We start from the raw sequence: 26,102 nt of genomic DNA, 5'->3' as shown, positions 1-26,102 counted from the left end.
AAAGACCAAAAGAAGAATACTATGTAGTTAGTCAAAAAGAACACATCATAGATGGAAAATATACAAGCGGAAAAGCATATATACCTATAATAAACAAACTAATAATAAATAAAGAAATACAAAACATAAAAAATAAAGAAGCTATAAAATATGTACATTTAGGAGGAACGGAAATACTAATAAAATCTTGTTTTAGAGAAGGAATAGATACACCTATTGAAATATATTTAGTAGATGATAGAATAAAACATCCTATAGAAAAAAGTGTAATAAGTGCAGTTAAAGGAAATTTAATATACCAAAAATTTAAATTTATAATAAGTGCTAATTATACAGTAGCATTAACAGATACAAATATAGATAAATCATTAGTATTATATTGGAAAATGTCAGGAATAGAGTTAGCACCAGGAAGTAAGGTATTCACAGCAAGATGTAAAAATCTATATATATTAACAACAAAACATAAAATAACGGCAAGAAATAAAATTGATAAAATAAAAATAGAAAATCCTTTTGAAAGAATAATTACGGTAATAGATAATAATGACTATAGTTATAAAGAAATGGATACAGAAGAAGAATTGGAGATAGTAAAAGAAAGATTAAGCACCTCAAGCGTACAAAATACATTAACAAGAGCTTCCTCATCAAGAATAAGTTCATCTAAAAGAAAATATGAAATATCACAAGATTTAGGAGAAATAACAATATATCATTATTTTATAACAGGAATAATGGACCAAAGAAAATATAAAATCTTGATAAACACAGGACAAGAAGAAAATCATATAACAAGAGAACTAGTATTAGAAGAAGAAATTATGAAAACAGGACACATATGCCCTGGATTACCTAGTGAAATAATAAATACAAATGAAGAGACAACAGAAAAAGAAATAATTATAGGAGGAATTCCATTGAAAATACAATTTAAGATATATGAAGGAAATCATAATTGCACATTAGGAATAAATTGGTTAGAAAAGGTTAAACCATACAGCATAGAAAATGAACAATTAACAATAACTTGTCAAAATAAGAAAATAATTATAAAAAGAACCAAAAATGATTAATGAAAATATTTATACTTGCAAAACTTATTGTAGAAGGATATCACAACAGATATTATACACCTATGATAGATATAGGAGCAGAAGCGAATATATGTAAATATAATTGCTTACCAGAAGATAAATGATTGGCCGACAAACTATTTACTTTACGACTTTTGTACATTTGGCTTTTTTCAGCCGACGCAAGATGACAAAAATAAAAAGACTCTTACTTTATACATATGGCTGATATTCAGCCGACACAACAATACATATAATACTTTACACATATAGCTGTCATTCAGCCAACAATAATAACTTTTTTTTATCTTTATTCTAAATCAACTGTAGGTATCACATTGTCTTCTCCGTTGCACTTGGAGCATTTGTGGTCTGGATATTTGTTGCTTGAAAGTTTGCAATACCTTACTAATAATTTTTCTGAAATAAATCCTTTCTTCAAAGCTCTCGTAGATGGTTGTTCTTCTGGTTGTAACAATGACAAAATCCATCTTTGAACTTCGTCCATATCTGATTTTCTTAATTCTTTGGAGTTTGCATATATCATTACCTGATCTCTTGCATAATAGCTCCAAATAGCATTGCCATTTAAATAATTGTTTGCTAGCTCTTGTATAATCGTAGCTATACCAATTATTCTTTTATTTGCATAAAAATTAGGTATTTCTACTTTTGGTATGTCATTTTGTTTTTCTATCTCTTCTGGAATAATCATATCTTTTGTTAATCCTATCTTTACCACCTGTATTGGTGATTTTATCTCTTCGTATAATATCTCTGCTGGTGCTGTATAACATTTTATATAGAATAAATTTCCTTTGGTAATTCTTTTATATGTTAGAAATGCTCTCTGTAATTCTGGTATTCCTACTATCTCTTCTCCGGTATATGTGTATACTGTATTTAGTAGTCCGTAGTTATAACATGTTTTTACTAGGTTGGGGTTGGTCTTAGGTTGTGCAATAAGTTTGTTATATCCTTGTAGTTTCTGGGTTATATAATCTTCTTCAGGATTTTTTGTTTGTGTAGATCTTGGGTTTAGGTTTAGGTATGTTTGGATTTTGTATATGTTTTCAATGTAAGAATGGGTAATATAGTTATATCTTTTTTTGTCTTTTTGTAGGCTTACCGCATAGGTTGATGTTTGTGGTTCTGCTGGTATTTGCATTTGTGGTTTTTGGGTAAATGGTTTTGCAAATAACTGGTTTAAGTTTGTGTTTTTTTGTTTTTCACTAGTTCTTTTACTTCTACCTGCAGCTGTATCTAAACAAACATTGTTATGGGTTTTCCGGAGTTTCCCATCATCTCCTTCTATCTCTGGCTGTTTTCCGTCTGCCGTACGACGTAGCTCCGCATGTTTTTGGTCATGCTGCTGACCGTTAGCTTTCAGCTCCTTTACTTCTATTTCTATCTTTTCTACTTTTTGGCATAGATTTGTCATCATTGCCAGTAGATCTTTCATCATATCTTTTTCTTGAGAGGTAGTCTGCAATTAGATTTTCGTCAGTTTTTATAATTTCAATGGTAAATGTAAAATTCAATATATTTAATATCAATCTTCTTATTTCCTTTGTTGTAACTGAATCATCTATCTTTTTGGTTATCCACCATTTTACATGTGTATTATCTGTTCTTACAATAAATTTATTGTAAACTATGTATGGTTCGAATGCTAGTAAACATTTATATAATGCAAATAATTCTTTCCTATTTATTTCCCATTTTGTTTGTGCCTCAGTATATGATCCTGAGCAATACCTGCAATGGTGTTCTACCTTTTCTTTATTATATTTATATTTTAGTACTCCTCCATAACTATGGTCACTTGAATCTGTTTCAATTATATATGTGAATGTTCTACTTTCATCACGAAAATATAATTTTGGTAATTTTTTGCATAATTTTTAATATTTTTAATGTGTTCTTTATCTTTTGTTGTCAAAATGATATTCAATATCTTTTTTGAGTTTTTTGTATAATGGTTTTAAATGTTCTGCTAATTTTGGTATATATTCCCTTACTTGATTTACTAATCCTAAGAATGATTGTAATTTCTTTTTTGTATCTGTATTTTCATCCATAGTAATTATTTTTTGTACTATGTGAGTTTGCATTTTTATTCCATTTTTATCTATTTGTATTCCTAGAAATTCTATCTGTGGTTTCACAATTTCTGCTTTACTTTTACATAAACTTATACCTGAGTGTTTAATTGTGTGTATAAATTTTTCTAATAATCTTATATGTTCATCTTGTGTTTTTGAATATAATAATATATCATCTATATATATAACACAATTTTCTAGCTGGTTAAAACAGTTATCCATAAAATGTTGATATCTACCTGGTGCATTTTTATATCCAAATGGTAATACATTCCATTCATAAAATCCTTGTGGTACTGTAAATACTGTTAATTGTTTTGATTCTTCTTCTAGTTTTAGATTGTAAAATCCTGATTTACAGTCAAATTTGCTAAAATAGCTGTATCCTTGTATCTCTCTTGTTTTAAGTATTTTATTAGGTATTGGATAGTTATATGTTTTAGTTTTAGCATTTAAATTTCTGTAGTCATTAACCATTCTACTTTTACCTCTTTTTTGTTCACTATGTTTTATTACTATAAATGCTGGGTTTGCTTGTATGTTTACTATTACTTTCTTGTATATAATTTTTTTCTAGTAATTCATTTATATGTACTTTAAATTCTTGTAAATCATCAAAGTTATATTTTAACGATTTTTGTGTTATTATACTATTTTCATCTATTAGTTCAATTTTTACTTTTGTTTTATGTTTTTCCCATCCTTGTAATGGGTCTTCATTATATAGTTGTTCTAGCTGTTCATTGATTATTTTAACTTTGTCTATTGCAAATACAATGATTTCTAGTTGTGATATTTGTTTTTCACTTATATTTTCCATTTCCTGGTTTATTTTTTCACTACCTCTAATCCATTCTATAGATTTTCGTTGTTTATTTTTTACTCTTTTTGCTCCTATTTTATAGCCACATGGCGTAGTAAGCCACCAGTGTGTTTTTGTTATTATGTGTGGGTAAAATTTATCTAAAAATGGCATTCCTAATAGCATATCTTTTGTGGTAAATTCAAAATTATACATTTCTTCTATTGTTAGTATTTTATCCCATATTTGTATTTTTATATTTTTTGCTTTATATTTAATCATACTTCCTTCGTTATTAAATCATGTTACAACCATAGGTGTTTTTAATTTTTCCCATTTATCTTCTGGTAAGCAATTATATTTACATATATTCATTTCTGCTCCTGTATCTATCATAGGTGTATAATATCTGTTGTGATATCCTTCTACAATAACTTTTGCAAGTATAAATATTTTCATTAATCATTTTTGGTTCTTTTTATAATTATTTTCTTATTTTGACAAGTTATTGTTAATTGTTCATTTTCTATGCTATATGGTTTAACCTTTTCTAACCATTTTATTCCTAATGTGATATTATGATTTCCTTCATATATCTTAAATTGTATTTTCAATGGAATTCCTCCTATAATTATTTCTTTTTCTGTTGTCTCTTCATTTGTATTTATTATTTCACTAGGTAATCCAGGACAGATGTGTCCTGTTTTCATAATTTCTTCTTCTAATACTAGTTCTCTTGTTATATGATTTTCTTCTTGTCCTGTGTTTATCAAGATTTTATATTTTCTTTGGTCCATTATTCCTGTTATAAAATAATGATATATTGTTATTTCTCCTAAATCTTGTGATATTTCATATTTTCTTTTAGATGAACTTATTCTTGATGAGGAAGCTCTTGTTAATGTATTTGGTACGCTTGAGGTGCTTAATCTTTCTTTTACTATCTCAAATTCTTCTTCTGTATCCATTTCTTTATAACTATAGTCATTATTATCTATTACCGTAATTATTCTTTCAAAAGGATTTTCTATTTTTATTTTATCAATTTTATTTCTTGCCGTTATTTTATGTTTTGTTGTTAATATATATAGATTTTTACATCTTGCTGTGAATACCTTACTTCCTGGTCCTAACTCTATTCCTGACATTTTCCAATATAATACTAATGATTTATCTATATTTTTATCTGTTAATGCTACTGTATAATTAGCACTTATTATAAATTTAAATTTTTGGTATATTAAATTTCCTTTAACTGCACTTATTACACTTTTTTCTATAGGATGTTTTATTCTATCATCTGCTAAATATATTTCAATAGGTGTATCTATTCCTTCTCTGAAACAAGCTTTTATTAGTATTTCCGTTCCTCCTAAATGTACATATTTTATAGCTTCTTTATTTTTTATGTTTTGTATTTCTTTATTTATTATTCGTTTGTTTATTATAGGTATATATGCTTTTCCGCTCGTATATTTTCCATCTATGATGTGTTCTTTTTGACTAACTACATAGTATTCTTCTTTTTGTCTTTTAAACCAGTTTTTTAGTATAGGTATGTCAAGTATTTTTTCAACATTTAAATCTAATTCTTTTCCTTTTATTTGTTCAAAAAGTGTATTATCAAATATAATTTTTTGGTGTGATGATTCTTCATCTTCATAATTCTCTTTAGACATTATTTCGTTTTCAGACATTATATTTCTTCTTCTTCTATTTCATTATCTTCTTCTCCATTTTCAGTTTCTATATCCGATACTTCATATATACTATCATTTTCACTTAATTCATAGTCTATGTATTCTAGTTGCATATATTCGTTATCATCTATAACTATTTCTGCAATTTGTTTTCTTTTTGGATTTTTAGGTAATTTACAGTCTTTAGCTATGTGTCATATCTTTCCGCAATTGCAACATGTACATTGGATATTTTTCTTTTAGGTCTATATGGTCTTTTTATTTTATAGTTTTTTACATAATACCTTCGTCTTGGTTGTTTATATTTATACTTAGTTTTATTTTTTCTATAATTTTTATATCTTCTAGATTTTTGTTTTTTATTTGTACACCCAAACTGTGGTGCTATTTTATTTTTACAACATGATAAATTTTTATTTAGTACTTTTTCCATTTTTAATTTTTCTTTTTGGTTCTCACATAATTGTGTAAACCATTGAGATAGAAATTTTATTCTAGCTCCTAATGTATCTACCATTCCTTCATTATTCCAATCCTTTATTATTTTAGTGCTAAATGGTTCTGGTAATTTTGTAAAATACTGTTTTCTTATGTCTTTTGCTTCGTCTAAATTGTATTTAGCTTTGTAGTAATATTCTTTGAATGCACAAGTATATTCTTCTATATAACACATTTTATATATAGCTAATTTTGTCATAAGTTGTCTATTTATTATTTTTTTCCCTATTTTGTTCTCTTATATCCGTGGTCATACCTCCAAATTCACATCTTATTGCTGATTCATATTTGTCTAGTATATCTGTATTTGTTGCTGATGGGTATCCATCCATTTTCTTATCATTTCTAAGTACTTCTAAACTTTCTGGGGGTAGATTTTCTATCCATAATTTTGCTGTTCCTATAAATGTTCTTTCTATGTATCTTGGTGTTTTTGTTGTTTCTATTTTGTTATCTATTAACTGCTTGGATATATTTTCTGTCCATAGTAATATTGCTTTATTTATGTCTGTGACGCAATCTAAATCTAAAAAATTATATTGTTCACTTATTGGTTTCGGTATCCAATTTTTATTTAATCTACTGTTCCATATTGCATTATTTCTATCTGATTGTTGATAACTTTCTGTATAATAAGTTGGTGGTGTCCACCTAGGACTACTTCTAGGGCTATTTGTGGGACTATTATCTGGGGGTTTTACTCTTGACGTACTAGGTCTATTCATATCTCCTGTGTTTATTTCCAATTTATTTATTTTATTTGTCTGTTCTAAGATTTCTGTATATGTCTCACTTATGTCACTTATTTATGATTTTTGGTCATTTTCATTTTCATCTATTTCATTTACTTCATTTACCTCAATATCTTCATTTAATTTTTGTTCCATTTCTTTTATTTCATTAGTTAATTCAAGATCTTTATCTTTTTCCTTTTGTTTTTGCTTATTTTCATATAATAATTTTATCCTAGCTAATTCTTTTTCTAATTCACTTATTCTTGTATTTTTTATTTCTTCAAATTGTTGTACTTCTTGTTTTGCTTGTATTTTTATTTTTTCAATTTCTTTTGATTTGTCTATTTCTTCATTTTCTTTTGTTATTCTTATCATAGCAGTTAAACTATCCTCTAATTTTGCTGTTTCTTTTTCTAACATCAAGTACAGATTATTTCCTATTTTTTTATATCTTCTTCTTAAATTTGAAAATATTATATTTATTATCATTCCATCTTGATTTTCATATGTTTTTTCGTCTACTGCAAATTCTTCTTTATTCATTATAATTTATGTATTATATTATGTTGTAACTCATATTCAAGACAATCTAATTCTAATTCTAACATAAATATGACTTTTCTTTGTGCTAGTATTGATTTATTACATACTTCTGCTAATATATTTTCTTCTAACCTATTTTTTCTATGTTGTAATTCTTGTTCTTTCTCAGTTATTTTTTCCATTATTTTTTCTATTAATTGTTGTTTATAAATTTCTTTGTTTCATACTATTTTTTCAAATAGCGAACATATTTGTATTCTGTTTTCGAAATTATATTTATCAATTGATCTTTTTTATCATTATTTGTTTTGACTAGTTGCGATAGTTCATATTCTATATACAAGGATCTTAATTTTTTCCATATTTTTCTTACCTTTTTATCTATCTTGGTTCTTTCTATTTTAGTATTTTTATTTTTATTCATCATAATTTTTTATATAATATTTTAAAAAGTCTACTTAATTTATCTGGATATTTAATCTTTTTTAACCTGTAATTTCTACCATACCGTCTTAGCCAATATTCGGTCATATTTAATCTCCAATATCTAAATCATCATATAAATCATACATTTCATAATAAGCTCATCTTGTATACTTTGTATGGTTATATACTTTGTATGGTTAACTCAGTCCAACCTTGGGTTGTTATTTCTATTATCTCGTATGTTACCAATTTATCATAAATTTCTCTTTTTATATCAGTATTAAGATTTTTTAATATATAAAGTAATAATATCTTATATTCATCACCATCATCAATTAGATATGTAGTCATCTTATTCATTTTTGCTAAAAGTTTGTCACGACCCAAACCGGGTTGCGACTGGCACCCACACATACCCTCCTATGTGAGGGAACCAACCAATCTAACCTTAACATTTCAATATCATATCAACAGAAAGTAATGCGGAAGACTTAAACTCATTAAATAAAGACCAATTCATTAACTTCTAAAATTCAACATCTATTATTCCCCAAAATCTGGAAGTCATCATCACAAGAACATCTACGATCAAATTACTAAACTAAGAGTATTCTAAAAGCTAAAAATACATAAGAAGCTAGTCCATGCCGGAAGTTCAAGGCATCAAGACTTGAAGAAGAAGATCCAGTCCAAGCTAGAAGCATTAGCTCACCCTGAATTTCCGATGTAGTAAGACTGGCTTGAATTACTGTTGAGTTCAAGACGATGGCACGTTTGCTGCACTCCACAAATAAACAAGAAGAAAACATAAAAGTAGGGGTCAGTACAAAACACGGGTACTGAGTAGATATTATCGGCCAACTCAAAATAGAAATCAATATATACCAAGTAATATCATAGAATCAACTATGATACTCAACATGTAGCAACAACAAATACTATATCATTAACAATTACCGTCAAGTTCACACATGAGGACTCAAGCCTCCATACCATACTCATTTGGGAATTATGTTCATTCGATTGAGTATATTAACATCTTTCAAGATTCATTATCTTTATTTCTCTTGTGTCGGTACGTGACACTCCGCTCCCTCATATTCATTAATCCTCTTGTGTCGGTACGTGAAACTCTGATCCCCTGAATCTACGTGTCGGTTCGTGACACCCGATCCCCTAAATCTACGTGTCGGTTCGTGACACCCGATCCTCTAAATCTACGTGTCGGTTCATGACACCCGATCCCCTAAATCTACGTGTCAGTTCGTGACACCCGATCCCCTAAATCTATGTGTTGGTTCGTGACACCCGATCCCCTAAATCTACGTGTCAGTTCGTGACACCCGATCCCCTAAATCTACGTGTCAGTTCGTGACACCCGATCCCCTAAATCAACGTGTCGGTTCGTGACACCCGATCCCCTAAATATGCTTCTATCAATTCATCAAGCCTTCTTTCTTACCAAGGCATCTTCAATCTCATTATTTTAGTTCATCACGCCTTCTTTTATACCAAGGCCTCATCATTAACAAAGAGATTAGGGTTTTACAAGATTTGGGATTCAATAGCTTCATCATGCTTAATATAATCACAATTATATAATCACGTTCATGCCAGCATACAATTAAGCACATAGAAGGGTTTTACAATACTATCAATACATATCATTCTCTATTAAGAGTTTACTACGAATAGCATGAAACCCATAACCTACCTCCACCGAAGATTCGTGATCAAGCAAGCAAATTTTCCCAAAGCTTTGTGTTTTTTCCCCTTCTCGATCGTCTCTCTCTCTATCGATTCCCTTCTCTCTCTTTCTCTTGTTCTTTCTATTTTCTTTATTCAAACCCTCTTTCTTTTACCCTAATTAGTGTATAATTAAGAATAAAAGATAACAATAATAGCCCACTAATTAACTTAATGTTACCTCTTTTATCCCCCAAGAAATTGAGTTATTAATATAGACCCACGAAATATATAATTATAGCAGGCTTAGTCCAAAATGCCCCTTTAAAACTTCACCAGAATTCCGACTTCAACTGGGATTACGTAACCTGTGACGGCCCGTCGCGCCTGCGACGGTCCGTCATGCAGGTTCGTCAGAGACTCGATTTCCTTAAGGAGTCTGTGACGGCCCGTTGTACCTACGATGGTCCGTCCTGCACTTCCGTCATGACGTTCAGAGAATCGTTCCCTGTACCAAATTCTCCAGAGTTGAAGTGTTTTGAAACGGTGGATCACGACGGTTCGTCGTGCCTGTGACGGTCCGTCCTGCAGGTCCGTCACAGAGTTCAGAGAGTCGATTTCAGCACCCAAATTTCAGAATTTCTAAGTGTTTTGGGACGAGACACCCTCGACGGTCCGTCGTGCCCATGACGTTCCGTCGTGGGTTCCGTCGTCTCAGCCTATTTTTCTAGAAATAAAATCTGCTGCTTAAAACGACTAAACAGGTCATTACATTAGATACCAATTTACACATCGTTCGTCCCCGAACGATAACAAGAAAGAGAATAAGGGCGAAAAGGGGTACCTGAATCTGTGAACAGGTGTGGATATCTTTCTCGCATATGAACCTCCTTCTCCCAAGTGGCTTCTTCAACGGGTCGATTCTTCCATTGAACTTTGATGGATGCAATCTCCCTTGATCTCAACTTGCAAATTTCTCTATCTAGAATAGCAACAGGCTCCTCCTCATAGGACAAATTCCCATCAAGCAAAATTGAATCCCAACGGATAATATAGTTTCCATCCCCATGGTATCTTTTCAACATCGACACATGGAATACCGGATGTACCCCGGACAGCCCTAGAGGCAAGGATAACTCATAAGCCACCTCCCCTACTCGCTTGAGTACTTCAAATGGTCCAATATACCTTGGACTTTGCTTACCCCTTTTTCCAAACCGCATCACCCCTTTAATGGGCGAAACCTTCAGCAAGACTTGTTCTCCCTCCATGAACTCTAAGTCTCTAACCTTTCGATCTGTATATTCTTTTTGTCTACTTTGCGCCGCTAGAAGCTTTTCTTGAATAGATTTCACCTTCTCCATCGAATCCCTCAAGAGATCCGTACCCCAAGATCTAACCTCAAACGCATCAAACCAACCAATGGGGGACCTACATCTCCTACCATACAATGCTTCAAATGGAGCCATATCAATGCTCGAGTGATAGCTATTATTGTATGAAAATTTCGCTAAGGGTAAGAAGCTATCCCAATGGCCACCAAATTCTATCACACACGCACGAAGCATATCCTCCAACAGTTGAATCGTTCGCTCAGACTGACCATCGGTCTGAGGATGGAACGCAGTACTAAGGTCCAACCTAGTACCCAATTCCGCATGCAATGTTTTTCAAAACATAGAAGTAAACTGCGTACCTCTATCTGATATGATGGATAATGGAACCCCATGCAATCGAACGATTTTTGAGATATAGATCTTGGCTAACTTCTCAGCATTGTAAGTCACCTTAACCGGAATAAAATGAGAAGACTTAGTTAACCTATCAACAATCACCCAAATAGAGTCATACCTACCCATTGTCTTTGGAAGACCAACCACGAAATCCATTGCGATTCTCTCCCATTTCCATTCCGGAATGGGCATTCTCTGAAGTGTTCCTCCGGGCCTTTGGTGTTCATACTTTACTTATTGACAGTTTGGACATTTGGCAATAAAATCCACAATATCACACTTCATTCTACTCCACCAAAAGTGTTGCTTTAGGTCACGGTACATCTTGGTTGCACCCGGATGTATCAAATACCTTGAACTATGAGCCTCTGTCCGAATAGTGTTGATCAAATCATCAACACGGGTCACACATACCCTTCCCTTAATTCTCAAAACACCTTCCTCATCGATTTGTGCTTCCTTAGCCTCTCCTCGCAATACCTTATCTTGGATTCTTCTTAGTTTCTCATCATCAAACTGTTTTCCCTTAATCTTGTCAAGAAAGGAAGATCTTGCCTCCACACAAGCCAACAATCCTCCCTTCTCATTTACTTCTAATCTCATCAAGTCGTTAGCTAGAGTCTGAACCTCTCTAGCTAATGGGCGTCTAGAGGCTTGCAAGTGAGCTAGACTTCCCATGCTTCCCGCCTTTCTACTTATAGCATCCGCTACAACATTCGCCCTCCCAGGATGATACAAAATAGTGATGTCGTAGTCCTTCAGTAGTTCCATCCATCTCCTCTATCTCAAGTTCAAATCTTTCTCAGTAAAGACATACTGTAGGCTACGATGATCCGTATAGATCTCACACTTAACCCCATATAAATAGTGTCTCCATTGCTTTAATGCAAACACTACCGCAGCCAATTCCAAATCATGAGTTGGATAGTTACGTTCATGCACTTTTAATTGTCTTGAAGCATAAACAATCACATTCTTCTCTTGCATTAGCACTGCACCCAAACGCGAATAGGATGCATCACAATAGACAATGAAATTCTTACCTTCCACTGGCAAGGTGAGAATGGGTGCGGTAGTCAACAAAGTCTTGAGCTTCTGAAAGCTTTCTTCACAATCATCCGACCATACAAATGGAACATTTTGCTTAGTCAAGTTCATCAGTTGGGAAGCAATAGCAGAGAATCCCTTGACAAATCGGCCGTAGTAGCTAGCTAACTCAACAAAGCTCTGTATTTCTGACACATTAGTAGGTCTTACCCAATTCTTTACTGTCTCAATCTTAGATGGATCCACCATCACTCCCTCCTTAGAGACCACGTGTCCCAAGAAGGACACTGAATCTAGCCAAAACTCACACTTGGAGAATTTGGCATAAAGCTTCTTCTTCCTCAATAACTCTAACACCATTCTCAAATGCTCTTCATGTTCCTTCTTGCTCTTTAAGTATATCAGTATATCATCAATAAATACGATCAGAAAGAGGTCCAAATATGGCTTAAAAATCCCGTTCATCAAGCTCATGAACGCAGCAGGGGCATTCGTAAGACCATAAGACATCACTACAAATTCGTAATGCCCATACCTCGTTCGAAAAGCAGTCTTTGGCACATTCGTTGCCCGTATTTTCAATTGATGATAACCGAATCTCAAGTCAATCTTAGAGAAGACACAAGCACCTTGTAACTAATCGAACAAGTCATCAATGCGAGGAAGAGGATACTTGTTCTTTATGGTTACCTTGTTTAGTTGTCTGTAGTATATACACATTCGAAAACTCCCATCCTTCTTCTTCACAAACAAAACCGAAGCACCCCAAGGAGATGCACTTGGTCTAATGAAGCCTTTGCTCAACAACTCTTGAAGTTGTGCTTTTAACTCTCTTAACTCCATGGGAGCCATTCTATAAAGGGGTATAGAAATGGGGCGAGTACCCGGTTCAAGATCAATACAGAAGTCAATATCCCTATCTGGTGGCATACCAGGAAGATCTGCAGGGAACACATCCAGAAACTCACGGACCACCGAAACCGACTCAATCGAAGGTACTTGGGTAGTGTCATCCTTGAGATGTGCCAAGAAAGCTAAACACCCTTTTCTAACCATTTTCTTAGCACGAAGAAAGGAGATGATACGCACCGGATTGGAAGTGTAGTCACCCTTCCACTCTAACGGATCTGTCCCAGTCTTGGCTAACGTCATCGTTTTAGCATTACAATCCAAGATCGCAAATTGCGGAGAAAGCCAAATCATACCCAGAATTACATCAAAATCATCCATTTCTAAGATAACCAAATCTACATAAGTGTTGCTCCCCACAAAGTTCACCAAACAAGACCTATATACCTTTTCAACTACCACAGACTCACCCACCGGAGTAGAAACACGAATAGGCATATCAAGTAATTCACAATGTAAATTTAGACAATTAGCAAATGAGGAAGATACATAAGAAAATGTGGATTCAGGATCAAACAATACAGAAGCCATGCAATCACAAACCAGAAGATTACCTGTGATGACAGCATCAGATGCCTCCGCTTCAGACCGCCCAGGGAAAGCTTAACAATGGGCCCTATCGTTTGTCTGTCCATTGCCCCTACCATGTTGTGATGTAGTGGCTCTAGTTTGCCCATTACCTCAGCCATTTTGGTGACCACCATTACCTCGACCACCACGTCCTCCAGAATAACGGCCTCTACCATGACCACCTCTACCTCTAGCCATTGGGGGTCTATAACTCTATTTTGGACAATTTCTCCTAATATGTCCAGTCTCCTCACATCCATAACACTCTCTAGAGTCAAGCATAGGTCTCTCAGAGAAGTGTTGACCGGTCTGAGGTTGACCCCCAACTACAGTCTGTAGTGAAGACTGAATGGGTCGAACTGAGTAACCTCCGGAACCCTGTCCACTAGAGTAAGAACCATTAAACTCACCTTTCTTTCGAAACCTCTTTGATGTCGATGCCATGGTGAATTCATCTGGCTTCACTCCTTCCACCTCTACCACGAAATCTACCACTTCTTCGAAGGATTTTGCCGTAGCCGCTAGCTGTAAGGTTGAAATCCGCAACTCTGACCTCAACCCCTTCACAAAATGACGAATCTGCTCTTGTGGACTGAAACAAAGTTGGGTGGAACATCTGGATAGTGCACGAAACTTAGCCTCATATGTATCGACCGACATCCTACCTTGCTCTAGGCTCAAGAACTCATCCCTTTTCCTATCCCTCAATGTCCGAGGGATATACTTCTCCATAAACAAGCTAGAGAATGACGCCCAAGTCATAGGTGGTGCCTCTGTTGGTTGACACTCAACATGTGACCGCCACCACATTTTGGCGTTCCCTTGAAACTGATAACTCACGAACTCAACACCAAACAATACCCATCTTGTGTAGTAGCTCATGACAGTCAACCAGAAAATCGTAAGCATCCTCAGATTCAGTACCCTTGAAGACTGGAGGTTTCAATTTCAAGAACTTACTGAAAAGTTCATGCTGATCATTTGTCATTATAGGCCCAGTAGTCAGACGTGGAAACGTACCTATATCTAATGAGGCATCCATACGAGGAGCCATAGTGGCTGCATGTTGTACCTCTGAAATCGGAGGTGTTGCTGCAGAAAACACTGGAGGTGCCTGACCCTGATCGGACAACCCACTAAGATAAGCGACCACCTGATTTATCATCTCAGGGGTAGGCTGGGGTGGCAATCCCTCATTCTGCACTTGTTCATTTTCCCCATCCTCCCCTTCTCTTATTACCTCCTCAGTCGGTGGAGGAGTAACTGCCCTAGTATCAGATGGACTAGGTGCTCGTCCTCTTCTCCTAGAGGACGTCCTCCCACGACCTCTACCACGGCCTCTTGCCGCTGCTCTTCCTCGAGCTACAGCCCCAGTGGATGGCTCAGACGCACCCTGTCCCGCCGGTGCTGGTGTTGGTGCTGGCGTAGTCGTTGCTCTAGTTCTAACCATCTGCGAAATAGAGTGAAGATGGTCAGATACCAATTTGTATCACCTAGATACCAATTGGATCCAAGTAATAGCACGAAAGGAAGAAAGAATGGAATTTTTCCTAAAGTCCTATAGCCTCTAAAAGAAAAGTAAGGGCGTCCCCCTACCGTTCTTCAAGACTCTACTAGACTCGTTCTTGTGTGATTAGATCAACGAACCTAATGCTCTGATACCAAGTTTGTCACGACCCAAACCGGGTTGCGACTGGCACCCACACTTACCCTCCTATGTGAGTGAACCAACCAATCTAACCTTAACATTTCAATATAATATCAACAGAAAGTAATGCGGAAGACTTAAACTCATTAAATAAAGGCCAATTCATTAACGTCTAAAATTCAACATCTATTATTCCCCAAAATCGGGAAGTCATCATCACAAGAACATCTACGATCAAATGACTAAACTAAGAGTATTCTAAAAGCTAAAAATACATAAGAAGCTAGTCCATGCCGGAAGTTCAAGGCATCAAGACTTGAAGAAGAAGATCCAGTCCAAGCTAGAAGCATTAGCTCACCCTGAATTTCCGATGTAGTAAGACTGGCTTGAATTACTGTTGAGTTGAAGACGATGGCACGTTTGCTGCACTACACAAATAAACAAGAAGAAAACATAAAAGTAGGGGTCAGTACAAAACACGGGTACTGAGTAGATATCATCGGCCAACTCAAAATAGAAATCAATATATACCAAGTAATATCATAGAATCAACTATGATACTCAACATGTAGCAACAACAAATACTATATCATTAACAATTACCGTCAAGTTCACACATGAGGACTCAAGCCTCCATACCATACTCATTTGGGAATTATGTTCATTCGATTGAGTATATTAACATCTTTCAAGATTAATTATCTTTATTTCTCTTGTGTCGGTATGTGACACTTCGCTCCCTCATATTCATTAATCCTCTTGTGTCGATACGTGACACTCCGATCCCCTAAATCTATGTGTCGGTTCGTGACACCCGATCCCCTAAATCTACGTGTCGGTTCCTGACACCCGATCCCCTAAATCTACGTGTCGGTACGTGACACCCGATCCACTAAATCTACGTGTCGGTTCATGACACCCGATCCCCTAAATCTACGTGTCGGTTCGTGACACCCGATCCCCTAAATCTACGTGTCGGTTCGTGACACCCGATCCCCTAAATCTACGTGTCGGTTCGTGACACCCGATCCCCTAAATATGCTTCTATCAATTCATCAAGCCTTCTTTCTTACCAAGGCATCATCAATCTCATTATTTTAGTTCATCAAGCCTTCTTTCTTACCAAGGCATCATCAATCTCATTATTTTAGTTCATCACGCCTTGTTTTATACCAAGGCCTCATCATTAACAAAGAGATTAGGCTTTTACAAGATTTGAAATTCAATAGCGTCATCATGCTTAATATAATCACAATTATATAATCACGTTCATGCAAGCATACAATTAAGCACATAGCAGGGTTTTACATTACTATCAATACATATCATTTGCTATTAACAGTTTACTACGAATAGCATGAAAACCATAACCTACCTCCACCGAAGATTCGTGATCAAGCAAGCAAATTTTACCAAAGCTTTGTGTTTTTTCCCCTTCTCGATCGTCTCTCTCTCTATCGATTCCCTTCTCTCTCTTTCTCTTGTTCTTTCTATTTTCTTTATTCAAACCCTCTTTCTTTTACCCTAATTAGTATATAATTAAGAATAAAAGATGACAATAATAGCCCACTAATTAACTTAAGGTTACCTCTTTTATCCCCCAAGAAATTGAGTTATTAATATAGACCCACGAAATATATAATTATAGCAGGAATAGTCCAAAACGCCCCTTTAAAACTTAACCAGAATTCCGACTTCAACTGGGATTATGCAACCTGTGACGGCTCGTCGCGCCTGCGACGGTCCATCATGCAGGTTCGTCAGAGACTCGATTTCCTTAAGGAGTCTGTGACGGCCCGTCGTACCTACGACGGTCCGTCTTGCACTTCCGTCACGACGTTCAGAGAATCGTTCCCTGTACCAAATTCTCAAGAGTTGAAGTGTTTTGAAACGGTGGATCACCACGGTTCGTCGTGCCTGTGACGGTCCGTCCTGCAGGTCCGTCACAGAGTTCGGAGAGTCAATTTCAGCACCCAAATTTCAGAATTTCTAAGTGTTTTGGGACGAAACACCCTCGTTGGTCCGTCGTGCCCATGACGTTCCGTCGTGGGTTCCGTCATCTCAGCCTGTTTTTCCAGAAATATGTACATATAAAGAAGCTATAAACTGTTCCTCCTAAATGTACATATTTTATAGCTTCTTTATTTTTTATGTTTTGTATTTTTTTATTTATTATTCGTTTGTTTATTATAGGTATATATGCTTTTCCGCTTGTATATTTTCCGTCTATGATGTGTTCTTTTTGACTAACTACATAGTATTCTTCTTTTTGTCTTTTAAACCAGTTTTTTAGTATAGGTATGTCAAGTACTTAAATCTAATTCTTTTCCTTTTATTTGTTCAAAAAGTGTATTATCAAATATAATTTTTTGGTGTGATGATTCCTTATCTTCATAATTCTCTTTAGATATTATTTCGTTTTCAGACATTATATTTCTTTTTCTTCTATTTCATTATCTTCTTCTCCATTTTCAGTTTCTATATCTGATACTTCATATATACTATCATTTTCACTTAATTCATAGTCTATGTATTATAGTTGCATATATTCGTTATCATCTATAACTATTTCTGCAATTTGTTTTCTTTTTAGATTTTTAGGTAATTTACAGTCTTTAGCTATGTGTCCTATCTTTCTGCAATTGTAACATGTACATTGGGATATTTTTATTTTAGGTCATCACTTACTCACATTTTACCACAATTGAAGTAAAGAAAACATACAAGGCCTCCTTCATAATCCATCATCAAGTTATTACCAGCAACCCTTAAATAAACCCAATAATGGTGTAATATAATATCACAACAACAACCATCATGACAACAAAACCAATATAATCACTAGATCACAATCCATCACTAGTTCATAACTTAAGATAAGATTCTTACATCAAAGTCATAATCTAGATCAATTACTCAAGAACTAGCATGATAGGACTAAAATATATCTTAATATAATCATAATTTATACAATAAAATCATAGGATTGTAAATAAACCAATAACCAAGTAAATTGAACCAACACTAGTCAATTCATATCAAGATCACAACCTAGGGTTAAGGGGAATAGGTCATCTTCTACAAACTAGACCAATCCATAAATGATTAGTTTAATATAGTCATAACTAATCATAATATACTAAATTCAATACAATGAGACCATAAACAAATCAATTTAAAATATCAATTTCGAGATTGGAAAAGACCTACTTGAATTTCATACTTCGAAAATCAATTTGATGGAACCCTTTAAGGAAAGAAGTCCTAAAGGTGAAAGAAATCACATACATTAATGGTTGATAATATTTATGGAAAAACCTTGGTTATTTCATAAATATAACACCATTTTGACCTTCTATGGTGTTCTTCAACGTAGGAAAGAGAAAGAAAAGATAAGGAAGAGAATTTTTGGGTTTGTGAATTATGAGGGCTTTGGTTAGTTTAATTAGGTTAGAGTCCTTATATAGAGGGTTAATCAACTTACTTAGGCTTACCCAAACCCCTAAATCATTATATAAACACCTTTTTAATTAACTCAACCTAATTTAAATTGAGAAGAAAAATAATCTACTAACCAACGAGACATCACCGACGTCTCGTGTGTCAGTCGACGGACCAAGGGACTAACCATTGAGTAGGTCTGTCCTTATGTTCAGAGACCTGTCAATTTTGATATTTGGCCATATATTCTTAGTGTCCACTGACGGAGGCAATCCATGTCCCATCGATTAAAACATGGTCCGTTGATGACAAGTCGTTGGTGAACACTACCTTGGGCAGCCTTCTACCCAAATGCAAGGGTCCTCCTCAAGGGCCCTTGTTTGGTCTTTGGGGGGTTGTGCCTAGACGTTTTGATTATGAATCAACTCTTATACGTGTTTATACATCCTTCCACAAAATTTCATCAATTTCTGACTCCTAAAACTAAGTTAAATATGATAACGCACACTAGCACCTCACTAAACTAGTTTTTATACATCATGGACGTTTCTCGACGTTTTGATTCCTAAACTTCCTAAATAACTTATATACATTAAAATACACCTTAAAACAGTGTGTAGACCTTTTGACATTTATTTTAGGCTCTAGAACATGTCTTATACTTTCGAAGTGTTACTAGAATATCCCTTAAAATATGTATAAGACATTCCCTTATTTAAATAAGCCAAATTCAAAAGTGAATATATCACATTTTAAAACTCGGAATTGTGCAAAGTTAAATGCCTTGAAAAGATCATCCCAAGATATTTTTAACCATATCTTCAAGTACACGTAACTCATCCTTAGCTAAGAGTGATAGAAGCTTGAAGTTGACCCACAACTCACTTTTCATAACATAAACAAATTTTTAGATTTGTCATTATTAACAAAAATAATTATTCCAAGTTCTTAGATCCTTTATAGCTATTTCAAATTGCGAGATGTCCCCTTGGAAACATTTGTCCTCGAATGAAATTACTCTTACTAATCTAATGGTGTAACATGCAATATTTAGTTCAAACACCTACAAGCAATATAAAAAAAAGCATGCCAACTTGTAAATAAATACTAAGAAAAAATTAGTACCTTGTTTTGAAATTTCTATGGGTTCAAAACACATTCAAGACATATGCAAAACAATATGTTAACTTGTAAATAAAACTGAGAAAGGATTAGTATCTTTTTTTGAAATATTTCTGCGTTTGAAGAGTGTGGATATCTCTTATTCATACTATTCCATCAATAGACTTATCTCAAGTCATGATACATATTTGTGGAACCCGGATGAATTCAATTTCAGAAGTTATGATCTTTCTCAATGATCCTTTATTACGTACCATCCTCTATTGGTACACACAGCCTACCTTGATGTGTCAATACACCATCTCCCCTTAGTTCAAAATCCATTATTTTTTTCTTATTAATGTTTGCCTTTAATTCAAGAATAATGGGATATTTAGCTTGTTTGACTTTTACTTTCGACACTAATGAAGACTCAGCCCCATTCATAACAATTTCTAATCCTTGGGAGGGATCTATTATTCAAAATCTTAGTAGTGCAAGTCTATAAAACTTTTGTTCTAAATCTTTCTTACCTTGCTCAAAATGGGCGACACTACCTATATATAATCTACTCAGGGCGTTAAAAATGAAATTAGCCTTACATGTGTGATAAATAATACTCATGTCATAATCCTTGAGTAATTCTAACCACCTCCTCTGTCTAATATTAAACTCTTTCTAACTAAACACGTACTAAAGAGTCTTGTGATCAGTGAACACATCCCCGTGAACTCCATAAAGATAATAGAGACCTATTTTCAACGTAATTACTACGGAAGACAATTCTCAATCACGAGTTGGGTAATTCTTCTCATGAACATCCAACTATCTGGAGACAGAAGCTATGACTTTGCATTTTTCATAAGTGCAAAACCCAACACACCTCTAGATACATCACAATGCGCCAGATAACATTGAGTATATTTTAGTAAGATCAAAAGATGGGTAGTACCCAACCTCTTCTTCCATTCGTGAAATCTTTTCTCACAAGCTCCAGACCATCAAAACATAACTGTCTTCTGGGTCAACTTGGTAAAATGAGATAAAATATATTAGATCCCCTATACAAACCTTCTATAAATAGCCCGCTAAACCTAAGAAACTCCTAATATTATTTGGAGATGTAGGTCTATGACGGTTCTGCACTACCTCATTTTCACTATAAACTTTAATTCCCTGTATAGAAACAATATGGCCTAAGAATGACATAGACTTAAGCAAACATTCACACTTAGAGAACTTGTCATACAACTCCATATCTTTCAAAGTTAGAAGAACAATTCTGAGATGGCTAGCATGATCTTTTTCATGCCTATAATATATTAGTATGTAATCAATGAAGATGATGAGAAACATATCCTAATAAGGTTTTAACACTCTATTCATAAAGTCCTTGAATGTAGTTTGTGGATTGGTTAAACTAAACAACATGACCATAAACTCATAATGACTATAATAAGTCCCAAATGCTACTTTAGGCATATTACATTCCCTAAATTTCAACCGATTGCAACCTGGTCTGAGGCCAATTCTTTTTCGAAACACGGATCTCCCTAAATCTTATTGAAAAGATTATTGATTATTGAAAGAGAACACTTATTTTGGATGATAACATTTTCCAATTGACGTTAATATATACACATCCGAAGGGAACCATCCTTCTTCCTCATAAACAAGATAGGAGCGCCATAAGGTGAGACACTTGGACGAATGAAACCTTATCTAGGAGATCATTTAACTTTTCTACTAACTATTTAAACTCTTCTGGTGCAATTCGTATGCCGAGATAGAGCTAGGACGATGATCTGGAATGATGGCGATGTCATAGTCAATTTCTCTCTCATGAGATCATCAGGAAAGAGTTTTGAAAACTCGTTTTACTGGAAGAACTGTCACAATGGGAGGTATCTCAACACTATATTCATTAACTCAAACTAAGTGATAGATACAACCTTTTTTAACTAGCTTTCTCACCTTAAGGTATGAAATAAAATGACCCTTAGGCACAACTAAAGTACTGCTCCACTATAAATACCTCACTTTGAAATTAAAAGTTGATAACTTTTGTCGTACATTCTATTGATGCACAACATGCATGAAGTAAGTCCGTACTAAAAATGACATCAAAACTACTATGTCTAGCTCAATTTATTCAGTCAAGGTACTCTTGTGATTGATAGAGACAGAGGTATTCTCCCCCGCCAGTACCTGAAGTAGCTCCTCGAGGTGAAGCTCTTCCTTGTGGGGCAACTGAAGAAACTTGGGTCATATTACACCTATCAACATTTCATTGCATGTTCTTAGTTGACATCCTCATAAGATGAGGTTCTGACCACATTTGGAACAACTAGTAGAGCCTTCACGGCAAATACCTGGGTGGGTTTTCCCACACTTAGAACATTAACGAGCGTTCATACCCATTTGTGACATACTTCCTTGAAAATAGGTAGGTTTAGATCAAAAATTCTTTGAATTTTGAAAATTGTGTTGTTAAGTGCTGGTGCACTAGGATATGATAGGTATTACGATCTAAAAGTACCCACTAGTCGTAACACGATGTATTCGATCTCTCAGAAGTCTTATAAAAAACCTTAGCATACATTCATTGCATAAACATAATATAGCAAAAATTTAAAAGTTTATCATACCATAACATAAGACTAAAAGTCATCTTCTTTAAGACCATTAATACAAGACTAAAGTACTAAGTCTAATTATGCCATCTTAGACACGACATCCATATATTATTAGGGACAAAACCCTTATAATACAAATGAATCATTACTAAGATATGAAATTAAGTTAAAGAAACTCTTGACATAAAGGTCCTTGAATCTCTAAGGAAACACTTAACTTGGGAATAGTAATCCAAGCTCTTCATTCTAAGAAATTCCTTTGGCCATCACTACCTACACTTGGTATAAAAATGTGAAGAACAATGGTATTAGTACAAGAATGCACTAAGTATGATAACTATGAAAAAACATGCTTTTTAGGGACATTTGGTTAGAAACCATTCGTCATGCCTTTTTCAAAAAATTTTACAACATAGACTACATACATCATCATACACATGGAAACCATTCATATTAACTCATAAATCCATCTATCAAATTTGAGGCATATTCAATACATACATTGCATTACCATCCTTTTTATGTTAACTCCTTTCCTTAAGCAAACCTTAAGTGATACTTAGCACAATGTATCATATGAAGGTTACCCAAGATGAACATTCATATAGGTTTCACCAATCCAACCATATATATTCATAAAATCATATCCACATCATAACACATAATCTTCATTTTGTAACCATCGCCTAAGACAACACACAAGTCACACTAGTGCAATGTGCAAGTAGCATCTCATAATACTACTCACACCAAGAATTCCTACGAAGTCACCCTAGATGAGGCACATCACATTCATCATGTCATAATATCTTCATTTAACATTAGACATCAGACCAACATACTTCATATTATCATATAAGAATTCATTCATTAACTACATATTTATTCATATCCCATTTAGTTCATATCATAGGTAAACCACTGTTACAAACTATTCACAAGTTCATCTGTGCAATGGACACAGGGAGTCCCATTCCCCACATATACTAAGAAAACCCATTCAGATGTCATAAGTGTAATTCACATACATAATCATAATGCATGGCTTGATATAATAAAAGTCACTTTAACATATATACATAGTAATCATGCATAAACATAAGCCTTTATTTAATAAGAGGCTCTAAACCTATACTTTCTTAAAGTCTAATTTTGCAATGCATGGGTAGCATCCATAGTCCTACCTATATGGAGTTAATTTCTCAAAGAGTGCTAACTAGAGTTTATATTTTTACCTTAACTCATTTCTTTACTTTTGGGAGACATAGCCATAACCGACATAAACCATGTGAGCTATGTGGAATCTGATGTTCTACTCCCATAGCCAAAAAATAGGGTACAACATACTTGCAATGGTAAGACCTTCATACATAATAGCTATCTAGTGGATCCACAAAGCTAGGACCTACGGGGTCATGTAGTTATAGAATAAGGAGATTGCTACTAGAAATCTGACCTTCTTAACGTAGAAAGTTTCCATCTTATGAGACGTAACATATATTGGGAACCCGAACTTTCTAGACATAAACAGAACTCATGTGGGAAGTTGGACTTGCTAGACATAAAAGTCTCCATCACATATTTCATGTTCACTCGGTTCTAAGCTCAAATTACCTTTTAAAACATCTTTAACCCATTATTTAACATTAGTTCAAAATGTAGGCTTTACAGACTTAATTCCCTTATACTCCACTACTATTTAAACATCATAATAACATCAAGGATTACATACATAACCTTCATGGCACACCCTCATGAGTATATCCATCATAACCAACGATCCACTTTACATCTACAGCCTTTAAGGTCATCATCACAACATGCATAGATAGTCTAGGAACAATTACCGTTACCATAAGTGGACCATACCACACAACATAAATTTTCATACTATAGACTAGAGATTAGATCACTTCCAATTCTCCAAGCAATGATCAATATAAATGAATCCTCCACAATTTATAATCAACGGATAAATAAAGAAATCACTTATGTACAATTTAATTTATCTACAATTCATTGACATGAAATTAGATAAATTAAATTCATAAAGACCCACCTAATAGGCCAATTTTGAGATTTTGAAGGATGATGGGTTCTTTCATAAATTCTATAATAAATAATTATGTAAACACTAGTTCAAAATTTATTCCTCATTAAAATGACTTAGAAAATCGTTTGACAAGAATCCCATGTTTAGATTGAATAATGGGAATTTCGGTCTTGAATCACTTTTGAAAAATTTAGAGAAAACTCCTTGAATGAAAGGTCATTCAAGAATCAAGAGTTATCGTACCTTAATAGATGAAAATCTCATGAAATTTGGAGAATAAAGCACTTGAATATACATCTTGTAGCTTGAGCTTGTCCTCCAATGGAGTTTTGAGATATTTTTTCAAGAGAAGAGGGTTTTGAATTTTTTATGTGTCACTGGTTATTTTGTTTTTTAATTGGGAATGAGGGTGAACATGACTTAAAACCCATTCATAAACAACCCCCAAAGTATCCAAAATGCCCCATACTTATTTGGACTTTTAGAAATGTCCAACATGACTTTTGAAGGATGCGACAAAATTAAGGACATGGCTACGCATCGCGGGGGCACCTCCCATATTTATTTTTTGAAACATTTTGAGGCAGAATGGTTCGTATTGATACCACTGCACATTCTAAATTTTTTTTCCTTTGAGTGACAAGGGCGCGATGCGCCATTCACCCTGAAAATATGTTGCCCCGCAGCTTTCTTGGCCAGCGTTATTGTTCTCCTCAAAGACCCCTAGGGTGATCCTCAGGGTTTTACCCAAATTATTTGACCCTAAACATGTTTATTAAGAACCTAGGGTCACCTTCACTATTTTTAAGCTCCAAAAAACATGTAAACTATGACAACATACTAGAACACACCAATATGTACAAGGCTAGTTTCCGGACGTTTTGTTCGTTCCTTGACGTTTGATTTCAAAAATCTTTAAAATTGACTCCAAAGGCTATACTTCATTAATTTAACAGGTTATTAACTAATAAAACACATGTGGGGTTCTAGTTCAACCTATTTCAAATCGGGGGCATTTCAATATAGAAGGTCCATTTTGTTTATCTTGGAAGTAAGACCGTTTCACACAATTATTTTGATGCATGAACTCATTCCATGATATATTAGCCCTCTTATTCTTAAACTCTTCAATATTTGTCAGATTATCCTCCTCAAGTTGTTTCACATGCATCATTAGCCTTGGTATGTCCATATCCCCTATCAACATTGTTGCATTGCCTTCCTTGCTTGACAGACAAGACAACCCAAAAACAAATAAAATAATCTTGCTCCTTATATCAGCAAAAATCTTCAAGGAATAGAGGGAAATTTGTGCGAAGATCACATTGTACTCATGAACACTCATAGACTTCGAATGAAGGGTGAGAAACTCCTTTATCTCTCGCAACTCACAG

At 34.3% G+C, this 26,102-nt stretch overlaps 1 protein-coding gene across 1 annotated transcript; it reads right to left on the bottom strand.

Annotated features, from left to right (window-relative positions):
- Positions 1-754: 754 nt before the first annotated feature.
- Positions 755-4,295, bottom strand: LOC138339605 (uncharacterized). Its single transcript, XM_069291437.1, has one exon. The coding sequence runs from the start codon at positions 2,539-2,541 to the stop codon at positions 1,387-1,389; it is 1,155 nt and encodes a 384-aa protein (XP_069147538.1). The 5' UTR covers positions 2,542-4,295; the 3' UTR covers positions 755-1,386.
- Positions 4,296-26,102: the final 21,807 nt, after the last annotated feature.

This window comes from Solanum lycopersicum, chromosome 11 (genome assembly GCF_036512215.1).
Source record: "Solanum lycopersicum chromosome 11, SLM_r2.1".
NCBI lineage: Eukaryota > Viridiplantae > Streptophyta > Magnoliopsida > Solanales > Solanaceae > Solanum > Solanum lycopersicum.
The sequence above is the reverse complement of the archived record's forward strand: the minus strand, read 5'-3'. Positions and strand labels throughout refer to the sequence as shown.